Raw genomic sequence first — 24,923 nt, forward strand, 5'->3', positions numbered from 1 at the left:
TTTTTTTTTTTTTTTTTTTTTTTTTTGAGATGGAGTCTCGCTCTGTCGCCTAGGCTGGAGTGCAGTGGCCAGATCTCAGCTCCCTGCAAGCTCCGCCTCCTGGGTTTACGCCATTCTCCTGCCTCAGCCTCCTGAGTAGCTGGGACTACAGGCGCCCGCCACCTCGCCCGGCTAGTTTTTTTGTATTTTTAGTAGAGATGGGGTTTCACCGTGTTAGCCAGGATGGTCTCAAACTCCTGACCTCGTGATCCACTCGTCTTGGCCTCCCAAAGTGCTGGGATTACAGGCTTGAGCCACCGCGCCCGGCAGTGCCACATTTTCTTAATCCAGTCTGTCACTGATGGACATTTGGGTTGATTCCAAGTCTTTGCTATTGTGAATAGTGCTGCAACAAATATACTTGTGCGTATGTCTTTACAGCAGCATGACTTATAATCCTTTGGGTATATCCCCAGTAATGGGATGGCTGGGTCAAATGGTATTTCTAGTTCTAGATCCTTGAGGAATCGCCACACTGTTTTCCACAATGGTTGAACTAGTTTACAGTCCCACCAACAGTGTAAAAGTGTTCCTATTTCTCCACATCCTCTCCAGCACCTGTTGTTTCCTGACTTTTTAATAATTGCCATTTTAACTGGGGTGAGATGGTATCTCATTGTGGTTTTGATTTGCATTTCTCTGATGGCGAGTGATGATGAGCATTTTTTCATGTGTCTGTTGGCTGTATGAGTGTCTTCTTTTGAGAAGTGTGTGTTCATATCATTTGCCCACTTTTTGATGGGGTTGTTTGTTTTTTTCTTGTAAATTTGATTGAGTTCTTTGTAGGTTCTGGATATTAGCCCTTTGTCAGATGAGTAGATTGCAAACATTTTCTCCCATTCTGTAGGTTGCCTGTTCACTCTGATGGTAGTTTCTTTTGCTGTGCAGAAGCTCTTTAGTTTAATTAGATCCCATTTGTCAATTTTGGCCTTTGTTGCCATTGCTTTTGGTATTTTAGACATGAAGTCCGCAATTGCCCATGCCTATGTCCTGAATGGTACTACCTAGGTTTTCTTCTAGGGTTTTTATGGTTTTAGGTCTAACATGTAAGCCTCTAATCCATCTTGAATTAATTTTCGTATAAGGAGTAAGGAAAGGATCCAATTTCAGCTTTCTACTTATGGCTAGCCAATTTTCCCAGCACCGTTTATTAAATAGGGAATCCTTTCTCCATTTCTTATTTTTGTCAGCTTTGTCAAAGATCAGGTGGCTGTAGGTGTGTGGTATTATTTCTGAGGGCTTTGTTCTGTTCCATTGGTCTATATGTCTGTTTTGGTACCAGTACCATGCTGTTTTGGTTATTGTAGCCTTGTAGTATAGTTTGAAGTCAGGTAGCGTGATGCCTCCAGCTTTGTTCTTTGGCTTAGATTGTCTTGGCATTAGTTCCATATGAACTTTAAAGCAGTTTTTTCCAATTCTGTGAAGAAAGTCATTGGTAGCTTAATGGGGATGGCATTGAATCTATTAATTACCTTGGGCAGTATGGCCATTTTCACAATATTGATTCTTCCTGTCCATGAGCATGGTATGTTCTTCCATTTGTTTGTGTCCTCTTTGATTTCACTGAGCAGTGGTTTGTAATTCTCCTTGAAAGGTCCTTTACATCTCTTGTAAGTTAGATTCCTAGGTATTTTATTCTCTTTGAAGCTATTGTGAATGGGACTTCATTCATGATTTGGTTCTCTGTTTGACTGTTACTGGTGTATAAGAATGCTTGTGATTTTTGCACATTGATTTTGTGTCCTAAGACTTTGCTGAAGTTGCTTATCAGCTCAAGGAGATTTGGGACTGAAACAATGGGGTTTTCTAAATATGCAATCATGTCATCTGCAAACAGGGACAGTTTGACTTCTTCTTTTCCTAACTGAATACCCTTTCTTTCTTTCTCTTGCCTGATCGCCCTAGCCAGAACTTCCAACACTATGTTGAATAGGAGTGGTGAGAGAGGGCATCCCTGTCTTGTGCCAGTTTTCAAAGGGAATGCTTCCAGTTTTTGCCCATTCAGTATGATACTGGCTGTGGGTTTGTCATAAATAGCTCTTATTATTTTGAGATACGTTCCATCAATACCGAATTTATTGAGAGTTTTTAGCATGAAGGGCTGTTGAATTTTGTCAAAAGCCTTTTCTGCATCTATTGAGATAATCATGTGGCTCTTGTCTTTGGTTTTGTTTATATGTTGGATTACATTTATTGATTTGCGTATGTTGAACCAGCCTTGCATCCCAGGGATGAAGCCCACTTGATCATGGTGGATAAGCTTTTTGATGTGCTGCTGGATTCGGTTTGCCAGTATTTTATTGAGGATTTTTTCATCAATGTTCATCAGGGATATTGGTCTAAAATTCTCTTTTTTTGTTGTGTCTCTGCCAGGCTTTGGTATCAAGATAATGTTGGCCTCATAAAATGAGTTAGGGAGGATTCCCTCTTTTTCTATTGATTGGAATAGTTTCAGAAGGAATGGTACTAGCTCCTCCTTGTACCTCTGGTAGAGTTCGGCTGTGAATCCATCTGGTCCTGGACTTTTTTTAGTTGGTAGGCTATTAATTATTGCCTCAATTTCAGAGCCTGTTATTGGTCTATTCAGGGATTCAACTTCTTCCTGGTTTAGTCTTGGGAGAGTGTAAGTGTCCAGGAAATTATCCATTTCTTCTAGGTTTTCTAGTTTATTTGCATAGAGGTGTTTATAGTATTCTCTGATGGTAGTTTGTATTTCTGTGGGGTCGGTGGTGATATCCCCTTTATCATTTTTTATTGCATCTATTTGATTCTTCTCTCTTTTCTTCTTTATTAGTCTTGCTAGCGGTCTATCAATTTCATTGATCTTTTCAAAAAACCAGCTCCTGGATTCATTGATTTTTTTGGAGGGTTTTTTGTGTCTCTATCTCCTTCAGTTCTGCTCTGATCTTAGTTATTTCTTGCCTTCTACTAGCTTTTGAATGCGTTTGCTCTTGCTTCTCTAGCTCTTTTAATTGTGAGGTTAGGGTGTCAATTTTAGATCTTTCCTGCTTTCTCTTGTAAGCATTTAGTGCTATGAATTTCCCTCTACACACTGCTTTAAATGTGTCCCAGAGATTCTGGTATGTTGTATCTTTGTTCTCATTGGTTTCGAAGAACATCTTTATTTCTGCCTTCATTTCGTTATGTACCCAGTAGTCATTCAGGAGCAGGTTGTTCCGTTTCGATGTAGTTGAGCAGTTTTGATTGAGTTTCTTAGTCCTGAGTTCTGGTTTGATTGCACTGTGGTCTGAGAGACAGTTTGTTATAATTTCTGTTCTTATACATTTGCTGAGGAGTGCTTTACTTCCAACTATGTGGTCAATTTTGGAATAAGTGCAATGTGGTGCTGAGAAGAATGTATATTCTATTGATTTGGGGTGGAGAGTTCTGTAGATGTCTATTAGGTCTGCTTGGTGCAGAGTTGAGTTCAATTCCTGGATAGCCTTGTTAACTTTCTATCTCGTTGATCTGTCTAATGTTGATAGTGGGGTGTTGAAGTCTCCCATTATTATTGTATAGGAGTCTAAGTCTCTTTGTAAGTCTCTAAGGACTTGCTTTATGAATCTGGGTGCTCCTGTATTGGGTGCATATATATTTAGGATAGTTAGCTCTTCCTGTTGAATTGATCCCTTTACCATTATGTAATGGCCTTCTTTGTCTCTTTTGATCATTGATAGTTTAATGTCTGTTTTATCAGAGACTAGGATTGCAACCCCTGCTGTTTTTTGTTCTCCATTTGCTTGGTAGATCTTCCTCCATCCCTTTATTTTGAGCCTATGTATGTCTCTGCATGTGAGATGGGTCTCCTGAATACAGCAAACTGATGGATCTTGACTCTATCCAATTTGCCAGTCTGTGTCTTTTAATTGGACCATTTAGTCCATTTACATTTAAGGTTCATATTGTTATGTGTGAACTTGATCCTGTCATTATGATATTAGCTGGTTATTTTGCTTGTTAGTTGATGCAGTTTCTTCCTAGCATTGTTGGACTTTACATTTTGACATGTTTTTGCAATGGCTGGTACCTGTTGTTCCTTTCCATGTTTAGTGCTTCCTTCAGGATCTCTTGTAGGGCAGGCCTGGTGTTGACAAAATCTCTCAGCATTTGCTTGTCTGTAAAGGATTTTATTTCTCCTACACTTTTGAAACTTAGTTTGGCTGGATATGAAATTCTGGGTTGAAAATTCTTTTGTTTCAGAATGTTGAATGTTGGCCCCCACTCTCTTCTGCTTTGTAGAGTTTCTGCTGAGAGATCTGCTGTCAGTCTGATGGGCTTCCCTTTGTGGGTAACACGACCTTTCTCTCTGGCTGCCCTTAACATTTTTTCCTTCATTTCAACTTTGGTTAATCTGACAATTATGTGTCTTGGAGTTGCTCTTCTTGAGGAGTATCTTTGTGGCGTTCTCTGTATTTCCTGCATTTGGATGTTGGCCTGCCTTACTAGTTTGGGGAAGTTCTCCTGGATGATATCCTGCAGAGTGTTTTCCAACTTGGTTCCATTTTTCCCGTCACTTTCAGGCACACCAATCAGATGTAGATTTGGTCTTTTCACACAATCCCATATTTCTTGGAGGCTTTGTTCATTTCTTTTTACTCTTTTTTCTCTATACTTCTCTTCTCGCTTCATTTCATTCATTTGATCCTCAATCGCTGATACTCTTTCTTCCAGATGATTGAGTCGGTTACTGAAGCTTGTGCATTTGTCACGTAGTTCTCGTGTTATGGTTTTCATCTCTATCATTTCTTTTAAGGACTGCTGTACATTGGTTATTCTAGTTAGCCATTTGTCAAATCTTTTTTCAAGGATTTTAGTTTCTTTGTGCTGGTTACGTAGTTCCTCCTTTAGCTCTGAGAAGTTTGATTGACTGAAGGCTTTTTCTCTTGACTCATCAGAGTCTTTCTCCGTCCAGCTTTGTTCCATTGCTGGCGATGAGCTGCATTCCTTTGGAGGGGGAAATGCTCTCTGATTTTTTGAATTTCCAGCTTTTCTGCACTGCTTTTTCCCCCATCTTTGTGGTTTTGTCTGCCTTTGATCTTTGATGATGGTGACGTACTGATGGGGTTTTGGTGTGGGTATTCTTTCTCTTTGTCAGTTTTCCATCTAACAATCAGGACCCTCAGCTGTAGGTCTGTTAGAGTTTGCTTGAGGTCCTCTCCAGACCTTGTTTGCCTGGATATCAGCAGTGGAGGCTACAGAAGATAGAATATTGCTGAACAGCGAGTGTTGTTGTCTGATTCTTGCTGTGGGAGCTTTGTCTCAGGGGTGTACCCCGCTGTGTGAGGTGTGAGGTGTCAGTCTGCACCTAGTGGGGGATGTCTCCCAGTTAGGCTACTCGGGTCAGGGACCCCCTTGAGCAGGCAGTCTGTCTGTTCTCAGATCTCAACCTCTGTAGTGGGAGATCCACTGCTCTCTTCAGAGCTTTCAGACGGGGGCGTTTACCTCTGTCAAGGTTTCTGCTGCTTTTTGTTTAGCTATGACCTGTCCCCAGAGGAAGAGTCTACAGAGGCAGGCCGGCCTTGAGCTGTGGTGGGCTCCACCCAATTTGAGCTTCCAGGTGTCTTTGTTTACCTACTTAAGCCTCAGCGATGGTGAGCGCCCGTCCCCCAGCCTCGCTGCTGCCTTGCAGTTAGATCTCAGACTGCTGTGCTAGCAATGAGGGAGGCTCCCTGGGCGTGGGACCCTCTGGACCAGGTGTGGGATATAATCTCCTGGTGTGCCGTTTGCTAGGACTCTTGGTAAAGTGCAGTATTAGGGTGGAAGTCACCCGATTTTCCAGGTGTTGTGTATCTCAATTTCCTTTGGCTAGGAAAAGGAATTCCCTTCCCCCTTGCACTTCCCAGATGAGGTGATGCCTCGCCCTGCTTCAGCTCTCGCTGGTCGGGCTGCACCCATGGACCAGCGCCAACTGTCCGACACGACCCAGTGAGATGAACCTGGTACCTCAGTTGAAAATGCAGAAATCATCCATCTTCTGTGTCGCTCATGCTGGGAGCTGGAGGCTGGAGCTGTTCCTATTCGGCCATCTTATCCCAGTTTCTTTATCCACTCATTGATTGATGGGCATTTGGGTTGGTTCCACGATTTTGCAATTGTCAATTATGATGCTATAAACATGCTTGTGCAAGTATCTTTTTGAAATACCTTTAACAGTGGAATATAGTAAGCATTATTTAAGTATTTGTTAAATTATTAAGTGTCTTAATTTTAAAGAAGGGTGGGTTGGTGTAGTTTGTATTTTTAAAAGATCATTTTTCGCTGGGTGTGGTGGCTCATGCCTGTAATCCCAGCACTTTGGGAGGCCGAGGCAGGCGGATCACTTGAAGTCAGGATTTTGGTACCAGCCTGGCCAATGTGGTGAAACCCTGCCTCTACTAAAAATACAAAAAATATAGGTCGGGCATGGTGGCTTATGCCCGTAATCCCAGTACTTTGGGAGGCCCAGGCGGATGAGTCACCTGAGGTCGGTTCAAGACCAGCCTGACCAACATGGAGAAACCCCATCTCTGCTAAAAATACAAGTTAGCTGTGTGTGATGGCGTGCACCTGTGCCACACAGGTGCTTGGGAGGCCGAGGCAGGAGAATTGCTTGAACCTGGGAGGAAGAGGTTGTGGTGAGCTGAGATTGCACCATTGCAGTTTATCCTGAGTGACAGAGTGAGACTGCATCTCAAAAACAAAACAAACAAACAAAAAAATTAGCTGGTGTGGTGGCACACACCTGTAATCCCAGCTACTCTGCAGGTGAATCACTTGAACCCGGGAGGCAGAGTTTGCAGTGAGCCAAGATCGCGCCACTGCACTTGGACTCCAGCCTGGGCGGTAGAGCGAGACTCCATCTCAAAAAAAAAAAAAAAAAAAAAAAAAAGATCATTTTTGCTGCAGCTTGGAGAGAGTTTCAGATGTCTAATGATATTGGCTTGTATTTATTGAATACCTGATAGGCCCTACAGCATTACAAAAACTGGTGTAGAGTACATTATTTCTTTAAGATAATTGAAAATAACTTAAAAGTTGTTTTCTATGCTTTTAAGCTTATAGCATTATTCCTGTATATATTAAAGCAAGACTATATTAAAAATGTGTGTTGTTTTTTTTTTGGTCTTATGGTGAATACTGTGGTTAATGAATTGTTAATTATCTTCATAGCCTCCACATGCTGGGAAGTTGCTGTCTGTATTGAAACATATGCCTCAGAAGTATGGTCCTGATGCCTTTTTTAACTTTCCAGGAAAGAGTGCTGCAGTAAGTAAATATTAATGAGGAAATCACTCCCAGTTCTTCTTTCCTTTGCTCCCTGAAAGTACAGCCCTGTGAACACCCCTGACAGGTTCTGTGCCAGGTAGAAACTTCTGCTCAGCATACTTTAATCCTTATGACTGCATGTTACTTTTTTGTAATTGCTTTGGAGGTTGAGGAAACAGAGGCTTAAATTAGTTGAGAAAATGTTCAGTCACAGCGTGAGTCAGCAATGGAATAAGAACCTCATTCTTTTAAACATAGCCGTGTTGTCTTAAGTAGCTGTTTGTGTGTAACACCTTCATATTTATCTTTGTGAATATCTTTCTCTCACCTTTCATTGCTCTACCTGTGTTTTTTTTTTTTTGTACCTGGTGTATAGAGTGATAGTGAAGACATAGAGGTGCAAGTTTTCCTTGACTTGTGAGTTTCCAAATTATGTTGGTCTCAGCGTTCATGTAAGCTGTTAATCAGTTTATACATAAGACAATTATGTATAATAGTGATATCTGTAATGTTTCATAATGTTATTGAAGCACATTCTATAATGTATATATGTTATTTATGGAAGTTTTTAAAATCTCCTCATTATTACGTTGGTCAGTCTTTTACAAGCAAAACAAACTATTTTTTTTTTTTTTTTTCTTTTTGAGACGGAGTTTTGCTTTTGTTGCCCAGGCTGGCGTGCAGTGGCGCGATCTCCGCTCACTGCAACCTCTGCCTCCCGGGAGAAAGTGATTCTTCTAGTGATTCTCACTAGAAAGTGATTCTCCTGCCTCAGCCTCCTGAGTAGCTGGGATTACAAGCGCCCACCACTAAGCCTGACTAATTTTTGTATTTTTTGTAGTGATGGGGTTTTGCCACGTTGGCCAGGCTCTTCTGGAACTCCTGACCGCAGGTGATCCATCCACCTCAGCCTCCCGAAGTGCTGGGATTACAGGCGTGAGTCACCACGCCCGGCCCAAAACAAACTTTTAAAAAAGATATTTCAGTCTGTTCTTTTCCTGAGCTTATCTTTCAATCAGTGTTTTATGTTTGTTCTCATAAAATCTTATATTAGGCCCTGTGTAGCCTGGCAATATCTGCAGAAAGATAAGAATATGTTTTAATATGACATTTGTGATATATGAATGTTATATACACAATATACAACTTTCTTTGAAAAGTTTTATTGCCCAGTTTTTTCCTTTACAGTTTTTCCTTATAAGACCTTTTAGATTTGTAGGTTTTCAGAATAATTTTACTTTCTTATCATAGCCTATCATTGCCTCTAACATTAAAAAAGGTGTTCTTAAGAAATTAACTTTTTTCCTGCCTCATGTTATATTTTTATTATTTACAGTTCTCTGAGATTGCAGTGCATGCATTTATCTTGAAAGTAGGGCAGGTGAGCTGAACAGCTTTTGAAACTTGAAGAGAATAGATGTTTTAAATATGTTCAGTGACTTCCTTTCCTTAAACATAGCTTTTACTGGGAATTTAAAGTATTCATGAATGAAGTATTTTTGCAAAACTCATACATCTTTGCTATTATTTTGGGTGAGAGAGAACATGTGTACACACTGAATATATGTTTTTCTCCTAAATTTTTTTTTTTGTCAGTCTGTGAGTTGTAGTTATTCCTTTCCTTTTTTCTTAATGCAACGTTCATTTTAAATCAGCCTCTTGAAGTCTCAGTGTTATTACTGAAGTTTGGCTCTGTGATGTCTTTCATGTTTTAGGTCCTATCTAATACATATAAAAGAATATATGTATATATTATATGTATACATACGTGTATATGTAAGTTACAATAAAACAGAAGCTTGTATAGTTTGAATTTTTTAAAAACAGCTTTATTGAGATATAATTCACATACCACACAATTAACTCATTTAAAGTATATGATACAGTAGGTAAATGTGTTCACAGAGTTGTCAACCATTACCACAGTCAATTTTGGGACATTCTCATCACACCCAAAAGAAACCCTATACTGATTAGCAGCCACTCCCCATATTCCCCAGCCTTATTCTGGACCATTCATATTAGTGGAATCATACAACATGTAGTCTTTTGTGACTGACTTTTTTCACTTATCATAATGTTTTCAAGGTCCATCCATGGTACAGCATGTATCAGTACTTCTTTCCTTTTTATGGCTAATATTATATTGTACGGATATACCATACTTTATTTAAATCATTTGTCAACTAATGGATATCTGGGATTTTCACTTTTTGGGCTACTATGAATAATACTGCTATGGACATTAGTGTACAATTTTATGTGTGAACAAAAATTTTAATGTCCCCATGTCTAGACTGGGTCGTATGGTCTTTGTTTAACATTTTGATGAACTTGCAGACTGTTTTTCAAAGTAGCTGTAACATTTTATGATTCCACTAGCAATGTATAAGGGTCAAATTTCTCTACATTCTTGCCAACATGGTTAATGTCTAATTTTTTTGTTTTTGAGATGGAGTCTTGCTCTGTCACCTAGACTGCAATGCGCTGGTGTGCTCTTGGCTCACTGCAACCTCCGCCTCCCCGGTTCAAGCGATTCTTGTGTCTCAGCTTCCTGAGTAGCTGGGATTACAGGTGCATACCGCCATGCCTAGCTAATTTTTGTGTTTTTTTCGTAGAGACGGGATTTCACCATATTGGCCAGGCTGGTCTTGAACTCCTGACCTCAAGTGAACCACCTGCCTCAGCCTCCCAAAGTGCTGGGATTATAGGCGTGAGCCACCGCACCCGGCTAATATCTGTCTCTGTGATTGTATTAATAGCTATCCTAGTTGGTATGAAGTGGTATCTCATTGTAGTTTTGATTTGCATTTCCTTTATGACTAATGATATTGAGCATCTTTTATGTTTTTATTGGCTATTTGTATATCTTTTTTGGAAACATGTATATTGAGATCTTTTGCCCATTTTAAAATTTTACTTGTGCTTTTATTATTGAGTTGTAAGACTACTTTATATATTTTGGTTACAAATCCTTTATCATTTATTCAGTTTGCAAATATTTACTCCATTCTTGTGGCTTGTCTTTTCACTTTTTTGATGGTGTTCCTTAAAGCACAGGTTTTAATTTTAATGAAGTCCAATGTATATATTTTTTCTTTTATCACTTATCCTTTTGGTGGCATAATAAGGATTTGCCTAACCAAAGGACACCAGGGCCCTATGCTAATACCACAGTCTTCATCCCTGTTACTTAATATTAATGGTAGGTTTTGAAATTGGTAGTATGAGTCCTCTAACTTTGTTCTTCTTTTTTTTTTTTTTTGAGACGGAGTTTTGTTCTTGTCATCCAGGCTGGAGTGCAATGGCGCGATCTTGGCTCACTGCAACCTCCGCCTCGTGGGTTCAAGCAATTCTCCTGCCTCAGCCTCCTGAGTAGCTGGGATTATAGGCACCCACTACCATGACTGGCTAATTTTTGTATTGTTTTAGTAGAGACTGGGTTTCACCATGTTGGTCAGGCCAGTCTTGAACTCCTGACCTCAGGTTATCCGCCCGCCTTGGCCTCCCAAAGTGCTGGGATTACAGGCGTGAGCCACTGCGTCTGGCCTGTTCTTCTTAAAGATTGTTTTGGCTATACAAGATCCTTTTATTATGTAGTATGATCTTTTAAATAAAAATCTAAACCAAGTGGTAAAGCCATTTGTATATTGACCTCTGAATAAAAATATTATGAACTAATTTTCTTCAGTTTTATATTTGTAGTTTTATAAAAGCAGCATATACCAAGTTTTTCTCTTTTCTGTTTCCATTCCTGTCCATCTTTCTCTATTCTAATACCTTAAAGTTTCATCAAATTTCCAATTTGTTATCACTTCCTATCTCTTTTAATTAGAATCTCTGTGGATATGTTCATTTTAAGAAATGAAGAATATAAGATTCATGTGTCCAGGTTACACTGAATTTTTTTCATTTAATTAACATTACTATGTATTAGGGAAAATTAAAAAGTAACTACAAGTCTTCTTCCAGATAAAGAGTCTTCTTTCAGATATTTTGATTGTGACATAAAGTAATGTGATGTAGTACAAATATATGTAGCATTGCAAAGTCTTATTTTCATGATTTTAATAATACAGGTTTTCACGTGAGTTAATAACTCAAAGTTTCTTTCCTTTAGGCTATTGCATTACCTCCTATAGCCAAATGGCCGTACCAGAATGGTTTTACATTTCATACATGGCTTAGAATGGATCCTGTAAATAACATCAATGTAGATAAGGATAAACCATATTTGTATTGGTATGTATTTATTTAACTGATTAGTGTTAAAACCTTACTTTGAAACTGAGAAGAAGATTTAGAGGTAAAATGAAAACCTAATCTTTATAGTTTCAGAACCAGCAAAGGTCTTGGCTATTCTGCTCATTTTGTTGGAGGCTGTTTGATTATAACATCGATAAAGTCAAAAGGAAAAGGCTTTCAACATTGTGTGAAATTTGATTTCAAGCCACAAAAGGTACATAATTTTATTGAGTCATAGTTACGTTAACAAGCTATGCTAGTCATCAAAATGCTTAGTTTTAATGTTATTCAGATAATAATGCTAAAGCACAACTCCATTTTTACTGTTTCAAAAGATGAAGCGTAAATCACTGGATAATTGACCTCTCTGATTTGGATATGAAAAAGATTGCAAATTTAGTTATTTATGGAGATTAAGGGAGATACAAATAGGAAATATCTATGGCATTTATTTTACTATTGCAAATTTAATATGTGTTTACTTTTGTACCTTAAAACTTAGAGGTTAATAAATGGTTCATCAACAAAATGTATAGATAGATAGGTAGTCAGATACATTAAGCAAATATGGCAAAAATCTGACAATTGTGGAATCTAGGTGGTGAGAAAAGGGGGTTTTTGTACTTGATTTTCAGATTTTTGGGGTATGTTTGAAAATTTCCATAATAAAAAGCTGGAAAAATAATCTAGTGATTAAGTTCTTATCAGTTGAAAGGCCCATGAATAGATAATTGTTCCAGAAGGTAAATATTAAATTTAACAAAGATAGTCTTGTTTTATTTTTAGGTTGAATTACAACTTATCATTTAACTTTTACTCATCAATATGGTTGCGTTATTGCGATAATTGTTATCTTTGTATTTTTAACTGTTTTTTGCTTCTTCAGTGGTATATGGTTACCATAGTGCACATCTATAACCGATGGAAGAATAGTGAACTTCGATGTTATGTGAATGGTGAACTGGCTTCCTATGGAGAGATAACATGGTTTGTCAACACTAGTGATGTAAGTAGTTTCAAAATGTTGCAATGAAAAAAATGATTTTAAAAGCATGAGTTTTTTAAACAAGAAAAAGTTTTACAACTTGAATATAAAATTCAAAATATTACAATGGTAGATTTTTATAAACATAATTTGGCTAGCATGTTAATTTGTTAATAGAACTTAATATGTCACTAAAATATTAGTCCTTGTTATAAAATTATTCTGTATAGGTAGACATAAGGATTTATAGCTAACAGTGGCTATATCTGGGGAGTGGGTCATTGGTTCATTTATCAAAATGAACGAGACCTCCTCTATAGGGTTCTGATCATTTTTCTGAATTAGTTAAATGATGCATGCTTATAAATCTTTCATATAATTCTAACTGCTATAGATAACTAGTATGTTGTAACATTTACAGGTTTCGAAAATACATCTATAGGTTAGAATGAAATTTACAATGTTTTTCCTGTAATTATTTTTTTTTAATAAAGACTTGAAAAATACAGAGCAGGAAAATGAACATAAAGTATATTACCCACACACCATTAACTCCTCTTTTCATATCCTTTGCTACACATATATACATATTTTGTAATGGTAACCTTAAGAGATCAGGGTCCTGAATCAGACAGACTTAGGTTTGAATCTCAACTCTGTCGTTTATTGACTGTATGACCTTACCTAAATATTAGGCCTTAGTATTTTTCCTCCTGAAAATGGACATAAAATAATTCATACCTCAGAAAGTTGTCATCTGATTAAATGAGATAATATCCATAAATCTATTACCAGAGTGCCTTATGCAGAATGAGTGCTCAATAAATGTTAGCTCCTTTTTAATACAAAAAAGGGCTCATATGTAAGTATCGTTTTGTAACCTGTTTTTTCTTACATTAACTTTTACTGAGTGCTTTTTGTATTCCAGGCATTGTAATAAATAGCTTTATTTTCAAAAAGCCCCAGCAACCTTGCAAGATAAGCATTATTATAATCTTCATTTTACAGATTGGTGAAGTACAAAGAGGTCAAGTAACTTGCCGTACTCAGTGGCATAGGATGCAGGGATTTGATCTAGGGGGGAGTTGGCTTGAGAACACACGTGTTTCAAACTTTTCTATATCCCCTAATATCATTACATACACATTTTCCAACATTCTTTCTAATGGTTTTATGGTATAAATTATTTTAGTCTATTTAGATACAGTTTAGAATGGACAAAACATTTATGATAATATAGGTTTTTATTATTTTTGGAGTTTTTTTTTTTTTTTTCTAATTCCTTTTTTTTTTTTCCTTTACAGACCTTTGACAAATGTTTCCTAGGCTCATCAGAAACAGCAGATGCTAATAGAGTATTCTGTGGCCAGATGACTGCAGTTTACCTTTTCAGCGAAGCTCTTAATGCAGCTCAGATATTTGCTATTTATCAGTTGGGCCTGGGATACAAGGTAGTTTACTTACTGTTTTGTGTTTAACCAATGTTAGTTCAGCTTGATTTGAAGGTGGGTTATACATGGAGAATTTGGTTAATAGATACAAAAAAAAAAAAAAAATGAGACCTACTATTTGATACCACGGTAGGGTGACTATAATCAATAATAACTGTACATTTTAAAATAGTGTAATTGGATGATTTTCAACTAAATCGATAAATGCTTGAAGGGATGGATATCCATTCTCCATGATGTGCTTATTGCATGTTGCATGACTGTATTAAAACATCTTATGGGGCCCATAAATATATACACTTAAAATGTACGCACAACAAAAGAGATGTGTACAAATGGTAACCAGAAAAGAGTAGGAGTAGCCTACTTAAATTAGACAAAATAGACTTTAAGTCAAAAACTGTCAAAAGAGACAAGGACATTTTATGATGATAGGGTCAATTTGCCAGAAAGATAGGACAAATATAGATATATGTACATAACATCAGAGCTCTCAAATATGTGAAACAAACTGATAGAATTAAAAGAAGTAGCTAGCAACACCATGATAGTAGGAGACTTCAGTATTCAACTTTCAATAATGAATAGAACAACCAGACAGAAGATCAGTAAGTAAACAGAAGACTTGAACAGCAGTGCAGCCCAATGTATTTAGCAGTAATATACATAATACTCGATGAAACAACAGCAAAATGTGCATTCTTCTTCTTCTTCTTCTTCTTTTTTTTTTTTTGAGACAGAGTTTCACTCTTGTTGCCCAGGCTGGAGTGCAATGGCACGATCTCGGCTCATTGCAACCTCCACCTCCTGGGTTCAAGCGATTCTTCTGCCTCAGCCTCCCAAGTAGCTGGGATTACAGGCATGTGGCACCACACCTGGCTAATTTTGTAATTTCAATAGATATGGGGTTTTGCCATTTTGGTCAGGCTGGTCTCAAACTCCTGACCTCAGATGATCCTCCTGCCTTGGCTTCTCAAAGCGCTGGGATTGCAGGCGTGAGCCACTGTGCCTGGCCTGCATTCTGCTTAAGCACACATGGAACATTCTCCAGGATAGACATGTGTTATGCCACAAAGCAAGTGTCAACAAAGTTAAGATTGAAATTATACCAAGTATCTTTTTTGACCACAGTAAAATGAAACTAGAAACCAGTTGCCAAAGAAAAACTGGAAAGTCCACCAACATGTAGAAATTAAACAACACACTTAAAACAGCCATTGGGTCAAAGATAAATCACAAGGAAAATTTGAAAATATCTTAAGACAAATCAAAATATAAGCACAACCTACCAAAACTTATGGGATTCAGTGACCTCAGTCTAAGAGAGAAGATTATGGTGATAATGACTGATAAGAAAGATCTCAGATCAGTAACTTAATTTATACAGTATGGAACTGGAAAAAGAACAAATAAAGTCAATGTTAGCAGATAGAAGGAAATGATAAAATTTCGAGCAGAAATAAATGAAATAGAAGAGCAGTCCTCAACCTTTTTGCTCCCAGAGACCAGTTTCATGGAAGACAGTTTTTCCACGGACCATGGGTGGTGGGGGCACAGGAGGGATGGTTTCGGGATGATTCAAATGCATTACATTTATTGTGTACTTTATTTCTGTTATTATGATATTGTAATATATAATGAAATAATTATATGACTCACCATAATGTAGAATTGGTGGGAGCCCTGAGCTTGTTTTCCTGCAACTAGATGGTCCCATCCAGGGGTGATGGGAGACAGTGACAGATTATCAGGTATTAATTTCTCATAAGGAGCACACAATGTAGATCCCTTGCATGTCCAGTTCACAATAGGTTTCACCTTCCTATAAAAATCTGATCTGACAGGAGGTGGAGCTCAGGCAGTAATGTGAGTGATAGGGAGTGGCTGTAAATACAGATGAAGCTTGGCTTGCTTGCCCCCGCTCACTTCTTGCTGCTGTTCCTAACAGGTTATATACCTGGGTAGGGACCCTTGGAGTAGAAAATAGAAAAGTAGTGAGAAAAAAATCAGTGAAACTAACAGTTTTTTTTTTAAATTTTTATTAAACATCAACAAAATTGACAAATTCTTACAAAGACTAAGGAAAAAAGAGTACATAAGTAAAATCAGAAATTAACGAGGAGGCATTATAACATGCCACAGAAATAGAAAGAATTATAAGAGAGTGCTATGAAAAGTATGCCAACAAATTGGATAATTTTGATGAAATGGATAATTTTCTAGAAACATATGTCCTACTGAAACTGAATCAAGAATAAATTTTAAAAATCTGAAAAGACCTATAGCTAGTAAGGAGATTGAATCAATAATAAAAAACTTTTCAACAAAGAAAGCTGAGGACTAGATGGCTTCACTGGAGAATGCTATCAGTTATTTAAAGAAGAATTAACACCAGTTCTCCTCAAATTTACAGAAATTTTAAGAGGAGGGAACATTTTAAAACTGATTTTATGAGGCCAGTGTCACCCTGATACCAAAGCCAGATCAAGATAGTACAAGAAAGAAAACTATAGACCATTATCCCTGATGAATATTGATGGAAAAATCCTCAATAAAACACTAAGAAATTGAATTTAACAGCACATTAAAAGAATGATATACATTGTCAAATTAAGATTTATTTCTGGAATGCAAAGATGGTTCAACATGAAAATCAGTCAATGCAATGTACCACATTAACAGTGAATTACAAAATCCATATGATCATATATCAGCTGATACAGAAAAAACATTTGACAAAATTCAACACTCTTTCTTGGTTTAAAAAACAAACAAAACACTCAACAATCTATGAATAGAAGGAAACTACCTCAACATAATAAAGTATTATATATGAAGAGCCCATGACTAAAAAATGGACAGTTTTTCCTCTAAAACCAGGAACAAAGCAAGGGTGCTTATTCTTTCCATTTCTATTCAACATAGTATTTGGAAATCCAGTTAGAGCAATTAGGCAAGAAAAAGAAAAAAAGGCAATTAAATTGGAAGGGAACAAGTAAAATGATCTGTTTGTATATGGCATGACCTTGTATCTAAAAATCCCTAAAGATTTCACCAAAAACTGTTAGGACTAGGAAATGAATTCAGAGTTGCAAGGCACAAAATCAATACACACAAATCAATTGTGTTTCTATGTAGCAATAATGAAGTAATAATGAACAGTTTGAAAATTACAAAAACAATTTCTTTTAAAATAGCATCAAAAAGGATAACATACTTAGAAATAAACTCAACCAAGGTGGCAAAAGAGCTGTACCCTGACTCCACCAAGGAGGCAAAAGAGTTATACACTGAAAAATACAAAATGTTGCTGACAAAATTAAAGAGACCCAAATAAATGTAAAAACATCCCTTGTTCATCTTGTGGAAGATTTAATATGTTAAAAATCCATACTACCTAAAGCAATCTACAGATTCAGTGCAGTTCTTATCAAAATACCAATGGCATTTTTTTGCATAAATGGAAACACAATTCTAAAATTAATATGGAATCTCAAGGGATTCTCAGTAGCCAAAACAGTCTTTAAAAAGGGGAACAAAGTTGCAGGCTTTACACTTCCGGATTTCAAAATTTATTACAAGGCTATAATACATAATGAAAACAGTGTTAGACTTGCTTACACACATAGGCCACAAGAACACAATATAGTGTCCAGAAATTACCTTTTGCATATACGGTCAAATGATCTTTGACAAGTGAGGCAAGACCACATATTGGGGAAAGGACAGTGTGTTCAACACATGATGTTGGGAAAAGTGGATATCCAGATGCGAAAAATAAGAAAAAAAAGTTTTATACTTAATTCATATTATATGTTATATATAAATATGAGCTGAAAATGGATTAAAGACCTAAAAGTAACATGTAAAACTATAAAACTCCTGAAAGAATACATAAGGGAAAAGCTTTACAACATTGAATTTGGCAGTGATACCAAAAGCACAGGCAACCAAAGCAAAAACAGACAAATAAGATGATGTCAAAGTTATAAAGTTCTGAGCATCAAAGGAAATATCCAGCAGAGTGGAAAGGTAACCTACAGAGTGAGAGAAAATATTTAGCAATCATATGTCTGATAAGGGATTAATATCCAGAATATATGAATCTTGTAACTCAACAACAACAACAACAAAACAACTAAAAATGCATAAAAGAGTTGAGTAGACATTTCTTTAAAGAAGATATGAAAATAGTCAATGAACATACGAAAAGATGCTCAATATCACTAGACATTAGAAAAATGCTAATTTAAATTACAGCGAACTATAGCCTCACCATTTAGAATAACTCTTCAAAAAAGAAAACAGAAAATAACAGGTGTTGGTGAGAATGTGGAGAAATTGGTACTTTTGTGCACTGTTACAACAATATGAGGTTCCTCAAAAAATTAAAAATAGAACTTCCATGTGATCCCGTAATCTCACTTATGGGATATATACAAAATAATTGAAAAGAGGATCACGGAGACATATTTTCACACAAGAAATAGGGTCACAAGGAGATATTTGCCCAGCCATGTTCATAGTAATATTTTCAATAACTCAGAAATAGAAGTAACCCAGATGTCCAGTAGCAGATGAATGGATAAAGAAAATGTGACAGACAATACACATAAACACACAGGACCATTATTCAACCTTAAAAAACAAGGAAATCCTGTCATCAGCTAAAACATGGAGGAACTATGAAGACATTGTGCTAAATGAAATGCTTTGGTCACAAAAAGGCAAATACTGTATGATTCCACTTATATGAGGTATCTAAGAGTCCAACTCATAGAAACAGAAAGTAGAATTGTGGTAGTCAGGGACTGATGGGGAGCAGGAAATGGGGAGTTGTTAAATGGCTACAGAGTTTCAGTTTTGCAAGATATAGAAGTTCTAGAGATTTGCTGTTTAGCAATATGAATACAGTTAATGTTCCTCAATTACACACTTAAAAATACTTAAGATGGTAAGTTGTATGTTATATACTTTTGACCACAATTTTGAAAAAAAGAGTATAAGAAAAAAAAGATAAAATGTGATCTGTTGGTCACTTTTACATTTTTAAGGTAAGGTTTTAATGTCAAGTTGACTTGATTTCCGTTATATCTTTAAATTCAGCCAATTTTAGAAGTAAACAAAGAGGGGTCCTCTTATATGATACTGTTAAAGATTATCAACGGTCTACCTCCTTAAAATTTTACACCTGTGTTGATTTGTACTTAGATTCTCTTTTTGTGGCATACTATTTAACTGTTTTTAATTAATTCGTAGGGTACATTTAAATTCAAAGCAGAAAGTGACCTTTTCCTAGCTGAGCATCACAAACTTCTGTTGTACGATGGGAAACTCTCTAGTGCCATTGCGTTCACGTACAATCCACGGGCTACAGATGCCCAGCTTTGCCTTGAATCATCTCCTAAGGACAACCCTTCAATTTTTGTTCATTCACCACATGCTCTCATGCTCCAGGTACTAACTGTGATCTTTTAAGAAAATTTATATTGGTAATTTTTGATGTGTTATTGAGATGTATTTGGTAGCTTCTGTTAAATACATGGAATGTCACATTTTAGTGTTTCTACATTTATTGTTGTGCCTTATTTTTAATTGTTTTGGAAAAGAAATCATTGAAGTCTTTACTGTGTTTTTGATCTTACAAGGATGTAAAGGCAGTTTTAACACATTCCATCCAAAGTGCAATGCATTCAATTGGAGGAGTACAAGTACTATTTCCACTTTTTGCACAGTTGGATTACAGGCAATATTTGTCTGATGAGGTTGATTTGACTATATGGTGAGTGCTTTTGTTTCTTTAATTTGCTGTGAGGGTTACTTTCATCACTGTTGAGCTATACAATATTTTGTCTTTCAGGTTTTGTTGTAGAGTCAAAATAATTTAAAGAAACTTGTGAACTATAAACTGTATTACAAGACTATATTAATTATGTCAGTATTAACTCAAGTTCTTGTTTATCACTAGGAAATATGGAAGCTGTAAGAAACACAGTAAATTGGTTTTAGAATAATGTTATAAATGGCAATAATGGGTTACTCAAAAATAAATACTTTTTTTTGTCTAAATTTAAAATTTTTTTACTACCCATAATACAATAAGAAATTTTTAATTTCTGAAATACTTTAAATTATTTGGTAATGGATTTATTATGGAACTTTTCATATTTTAATTATTTATTACTGATTGCATTTATTTAATTGGAAGCCAACAATTTTAATAGCGTTATCTGAAGTGGATTAGTCTTTTTTAAAAAAAATTAGATTGTACATTTAGCACATTTTTGTCTCTTGTGTTGTAGTCCTGAGTCTAAAAAAGACAAAGGGATGTGGGAAAGGAGTTTACATTTCTCATGGCTGTATATTCTAGTGAAACTGTATATAGTGAAATTATTGTTTCATTTGTAGTGAAATTATTGTTTCATTTGTTACTTGAGAAATTTAAATGACTTTTACATTCTCTCATTTTGAAATTATCCCTTTGATTTTTGCTTTTATATGTAACTTGATGTCTACCACCAATGTGTATAATAATGGAATAGTTTTGTCCTGATTACTTTCAGGTAACAATTTTTTTTAAAAAAGAAAAAGTTATCAAATCTAGTATTTGTCAACTTATATTTTAAAAAATATAAAATTACCCTGACATATTAATACTTTATAGAATTGTTTTGTTCCGTGTCCTAACAGGGCTTACTTACAGTTTTCCCCCGCGCCGCCCCGCCCCTCCCCGCCCCTCCCTCCCTCCCTCCCTCCCTCCCTCCCTCCCTCCCTCCCTCCCTTCCTTCCTTCCTTCCTTCCTTCCTTCCTTCCTTCCTTCCTTCCTTCTCCCTACCTCCCCTCTTTGCCCCCTCCCTCATTTCCCCCTCCATGCCCTCCCCCTCTCCCCCACTGCTCTCCTTCCTCCGTCCCTGCCCTCCCCCTGTCCCAACCCCCGCCCCCCGCCCCCGCCGCCCTTATTGAAATTGCTGGCAGTGAAAGCACTGATGTGGGGGTGGAGATTGGCTGCCAGTCATGCTTTCTCTCTCTCTCTCTCTTTTTTTTTTTTTGGTAGGACTTCTCTCCGAGAAGGCAGTAACAACTGACCTTATTCCTTTCCCTTCTGGGAATCTTTAAAAATTGTAGGTAGTAGAGCTTGGTTGTAGCCCCTGTTCAGTTTTAAAAGTGTTCAAGACTGACTGAAGAATTACAATTTTGTTGTTGGGGTAATGAACAAACTTGTTAAATTAGTGTTCAAGGACCTCAGGTTTGCCTACAAGTTAACTTTCTCATCTTTCTCTTCATGTGCCCTCTGCTCCATTCAGACTGGGCAAGTCTGGCGCCCTAACACATTTTGAGGATTTACACCTTACTCTGTTTGCTCCACTGTCTTTTCTCACCTTTTGGGCCCTAACACTTCAAAGTTGAATATACTTGCTTATCTAACTTATATCTATTCTTTAAGGCCTTACTATATTTTTAATAAGTATTTGTTATTGGTTGTTTTTGGAAGTTGCTCATTTTTCTGTATATCATGAACATTTGTCATTGTTTCTAAGTAATTCACCTATTAATGTGTTTGGGATAAAGTATATGAAATAAATATTTGAGTAACTCCTAGTCCTACATTAAAAATCTAGTTCTGATGTAATGTTGGAAGCAGTTTTAGTGGAGCTTCAATTTCTTTGAAATGGAGAACTTTTTATTAAGGTGAATGGAAGGGTTACATCTATCTAACCTAATTAAAAAAAATAGAATATGTTTTTTAATCGTTGCCTTTTTAAAAAATTGTAGTTCAACCTTGCTGGCCTTTATCATGGAATTGTTGAAGAACTCAATTGCTATGCAGGAGCAGATGCTTGCCTGTAAGGGCTTCTTGGTAATAGGATATAGCCTTGAAAAGGTAAAGTATATTTTATGTTTTTGATTCTTAATTTACAGGCCATACATTTGTTCTCTAAGTGGCTAAGGAATTCTGTCTGCAAGAATGTTTCCTTGGTTACAGAAAATTACCCAAACTAAAATAACATTTTGTTGTTTTACCTTGCCTCCATTCCTCTATTAAACAAATGTGATAGTGAGCTTCATGGCATCTTTAACTTTGAGCATAATTTGTGGGCCAACTTTTTTCCTGGTAGGGATAGCCTGTAATTCACTTACTTTGACTTGAATTTGTAATAACATTTGAACTACCTTTTTTGCAGTCTTCCAAATCTCATGTCAGCAGAGCGGTACTTGAACTTTGCCTTGCATTTTCAAAATATCTGAGTAATCTGCAGAATGGGATGCCCCTGCTCAAGCAGTTGTGTGATCACGTTCTTCTTAATCCTGCCATATGGATTCATACCCCAGCCAAGGTAATATATATCTATATATTGATATTGTTTTACTATCTTTGCTGTTTTTGTGCTTGAGAAGAGTGATAATTAAGAGGATTTTCTTTTTTTTATGTACTATTTCACAAGACTTCAGTGGATTGCTTTTTTTGACTAAGCATCCTTTTTTACTCCTCAGGAAAAATTGCAAATCTGTGTGTATGTGTGTGTGTGTGTGTGTGTGTGTGTGTATTTACAAAGAATATATACACACATACAAAGAATATATTCTGTGTAAATGTCATTATTTAAAAGATACAGGTATAGTCCTTATTTTCTGAAATTAAATGAAATAAAGTTTTATTTGAGAGAGACTTCATTTACTAAATGTAAATCAAAGTTAGACAGTTTTAATGTAATAATGTTTCCTAGTAACTGTAGCTTTGTTCAATTGTAAATATGCATATATATTTTTTTCTTTTTTTTTTTCTATTTCTTAAGAACTCACCCTGCGCCTGCTCTCTCTCTTTTTTACTTCACACTTTTGCCTTCCAACGTGATGAACTACTGAGTTTCATTCTTACAGGTACCACTGAAATGTCACTTTTTCCTTGAAGGCATGATATACTAGTCTCATGTAATCATTTTAGTTTCACATTAATTCAAATTATAAAAACATTTGTGCAATTTTTTTTTTCAGTTTTGTTACAACAAACCAATTAGCTCTATGTGAATGTAAATGAATTTGTGATAAGGTGTATGAACAAAATCTTTAATAAATCCTAATGTTGTAATACATTGTCCTAAAAATTCAGTAGTGGCAGTATTAAGCATAACTTGAAACAGAACATTGTATTAAATTGCATAATTGTATCTATCTTATCTACAATTTTTGTTAGAAGTTGTGTTACTTCAAGCCCAGTTTTCCTCTCTCCCCTTCTGCCTTTTGGTCCACTTGCAGTGTGTATCATTGTTTAAGTTGGAATAGCACCTACTTATTCTAGTTGTCAGAAAAAAGTCTGCAAACTTTTTTTTGCTTTTCTAGAGTCTTAATATCTTATTTTCAGCTGGTCTTTTAAAATGTTAAAGAGAAAAACAGCTGCTGACTCCGATTGCCATTTGGAAATAATCAAAAGAGGCAGCTGGAGGTTGTAGCGTTTTACCAAATTGGATCTCATTTTCTTCCATGACCCTCAGTCTTGTTTCTTTTTGAGGATTGTTTCAAGTCACTTTTTAAATCTTTTACTAGACACTTTTTTGTCTTACTGATCAGCATATTTGTAAGGCTTTGTGTCTCTTTTGATGTGGTCAGAAAGCCTCTTATTAGATACTTAGTTGGAGGGTAATTTAAAAAAATTCATATTATGATTTTCTTAGTTTCCTAGTATTATTATACCCTATTTCTTATCTTCTACTTTTTAATAACTTTCCTCAATTTCCTTTTTAGAATTTGCAGTTGAGTTGATAATATTAACATTTTCTCCTGTTTTAGTCATCTGCTTTATGTATCTACAAGGGGTTTTATCCACTTTTATTTTATTGTGAAGACAGTCATAAAAAAGGACAGATCCAAATTTTGTTTGACTTGAAGGTCAAATGTTTATCATGTGGGAAATTTTTTAAGAAGAATACAATATAATGCATACAAAATTAGGTTTAGGGTCTTGGAAGAAACATTTATAGATCAGTGGTCATAAAGTTTAAGCTTTATCAGCTTCATGGTCAATCCACCTCTGGGTAAAAGTTGAAGGTCTGGATGTGTGGATGTGAAAAGCTTTGCTTTTGGAAAAGGGAGCTACAGTGATTTGTAATTTCCATTTATCTTAGATCTGCTCAGAGACCATCTTTTTAATGACCTAGCAGGAGAGATGAATTTTCTTGTCTACCATGGTCCTTTGTGTACTCAACAGATATTTGTTGAGTGACTACTTTATGGTGGATGCTGTGGATATGGTGATGAACAAGATAGACTTGATACTTGCCCTCGAAGAATTTAGATTTGGTGGGAAAGACAAATGTTAACACACAATTTGTGTGGCTATTGGAGTACATAATGAGTGAATGAGGGAAGGTTTATTCATAATTAGCATATGAGTAATCTTGAGGTCTTTCATTCATCTCTGTATGTTGCTACTAAATTCTATTTACTTATTTTTTTGACACAGGGTCTCACTGTGTCACCAAAGTGGGAGTGCAGTGGTGTGATCTCAGCTCACTGTAACCTCCGTCTCCCCAGCTCAGGTGATCCTCCCATCTCAGCCTCCTGAGTAGTTGGGACTGTAGCTGTGTACCACCACACACAGCTAATTTTTGTATTTTTTGGTAGAGATGATGTTTTGCCATGTTGCCCAGGCTGGTCTCAAACTCCGAGGCTCAAGTGATCCACCTGCCTCAGCCCCCCAGAGTGCTGGGATCACAGATGTGAGCCATTAGGCCCAGCCTCTGTTCATTTTTCTTTTACCACAGTATCATTCTCAATAGACTAACTTTCTCCAGTTTTCCATTTCTTTTTCTAACTTATCACTATTCTGCCAGAATTCCAACATACTCTTTTTTTTTAATTTGAGACAGAGTCTTGTTCTGTCATCCAGGGTGGAGTGCAGTGGCATGGCCATGGCTCAGTACAACCTTGAACTCCTGAGCTTAGTCAGTCCTCCTGCTTCA

The 24,923-nt window shown here is 36.4% G+C and overlaps 1 protein-coding gene across 2 annotated transcripts in view; it reads left to right on the plus strand.

Annotated features, from left to right (window-relative positions):
- The window catches only part of LRBA (LPS responsive beige-like anchor protein), a 767,265-nt gene that overhangs the window by 75,354 nt on the left and 666,988 nt on the right, over window positions 1-24,923 (plus strand). For both annotated transcript variants that reach the window (XM_023227472.2, XM_023227477.2), the window contains 9 exons: window positions 7,189-7,284; window positions 11,405-11,526; window positions 11,617-11,743; window positions 12,416-12,535; window positions 13,819-13,965; window positions 19,225-19,422; window positions 19,614-19,747; window positions 21,739-21,847; window positions 22,149-22,301. In XM_023227472.2, coding sequence (XP_023083240.1) covers window positions 7,189-7,284; window positions 11,405-11,526; window positions 11,617-11,743; window positions 12,416-12,535; window positions 13,819-13,965; window positions 19,225-19,422; window positions 19,614-19,747; window positions 21,739-21,847; window positions 22,149-22,301 — 1,206 coding nt within the window. The remainder of the gene's footprint in view (window positions 1-7,188; window positions 7,285-11,404; window positions 11,527-11,616; window positions 11,744-12,415; window positions 12,536-13,818; window positions 13,966-19,224; window positions 19,423-19,613; window positions 19,748-21,738; window positions 21,848-22,148; window positions 22,302-24,923) is intronic.

This window comes from Piliocolobus tephrosceles, chromosome 3 (assembly GCF_002776525.5).
Source record: "Piliocolobus tephrosceles isolate RC106 chromosome 3, ASM277652v3, whole genome shotgun sequence".
NCBI classification, from domain to species: domain Eukaryota; kingdom Metazoa; phylum Chordata; class Mammalia; order Primates; family Cercopithecidae; genus Piliocolobus; species Piliocolobus tephrosceles.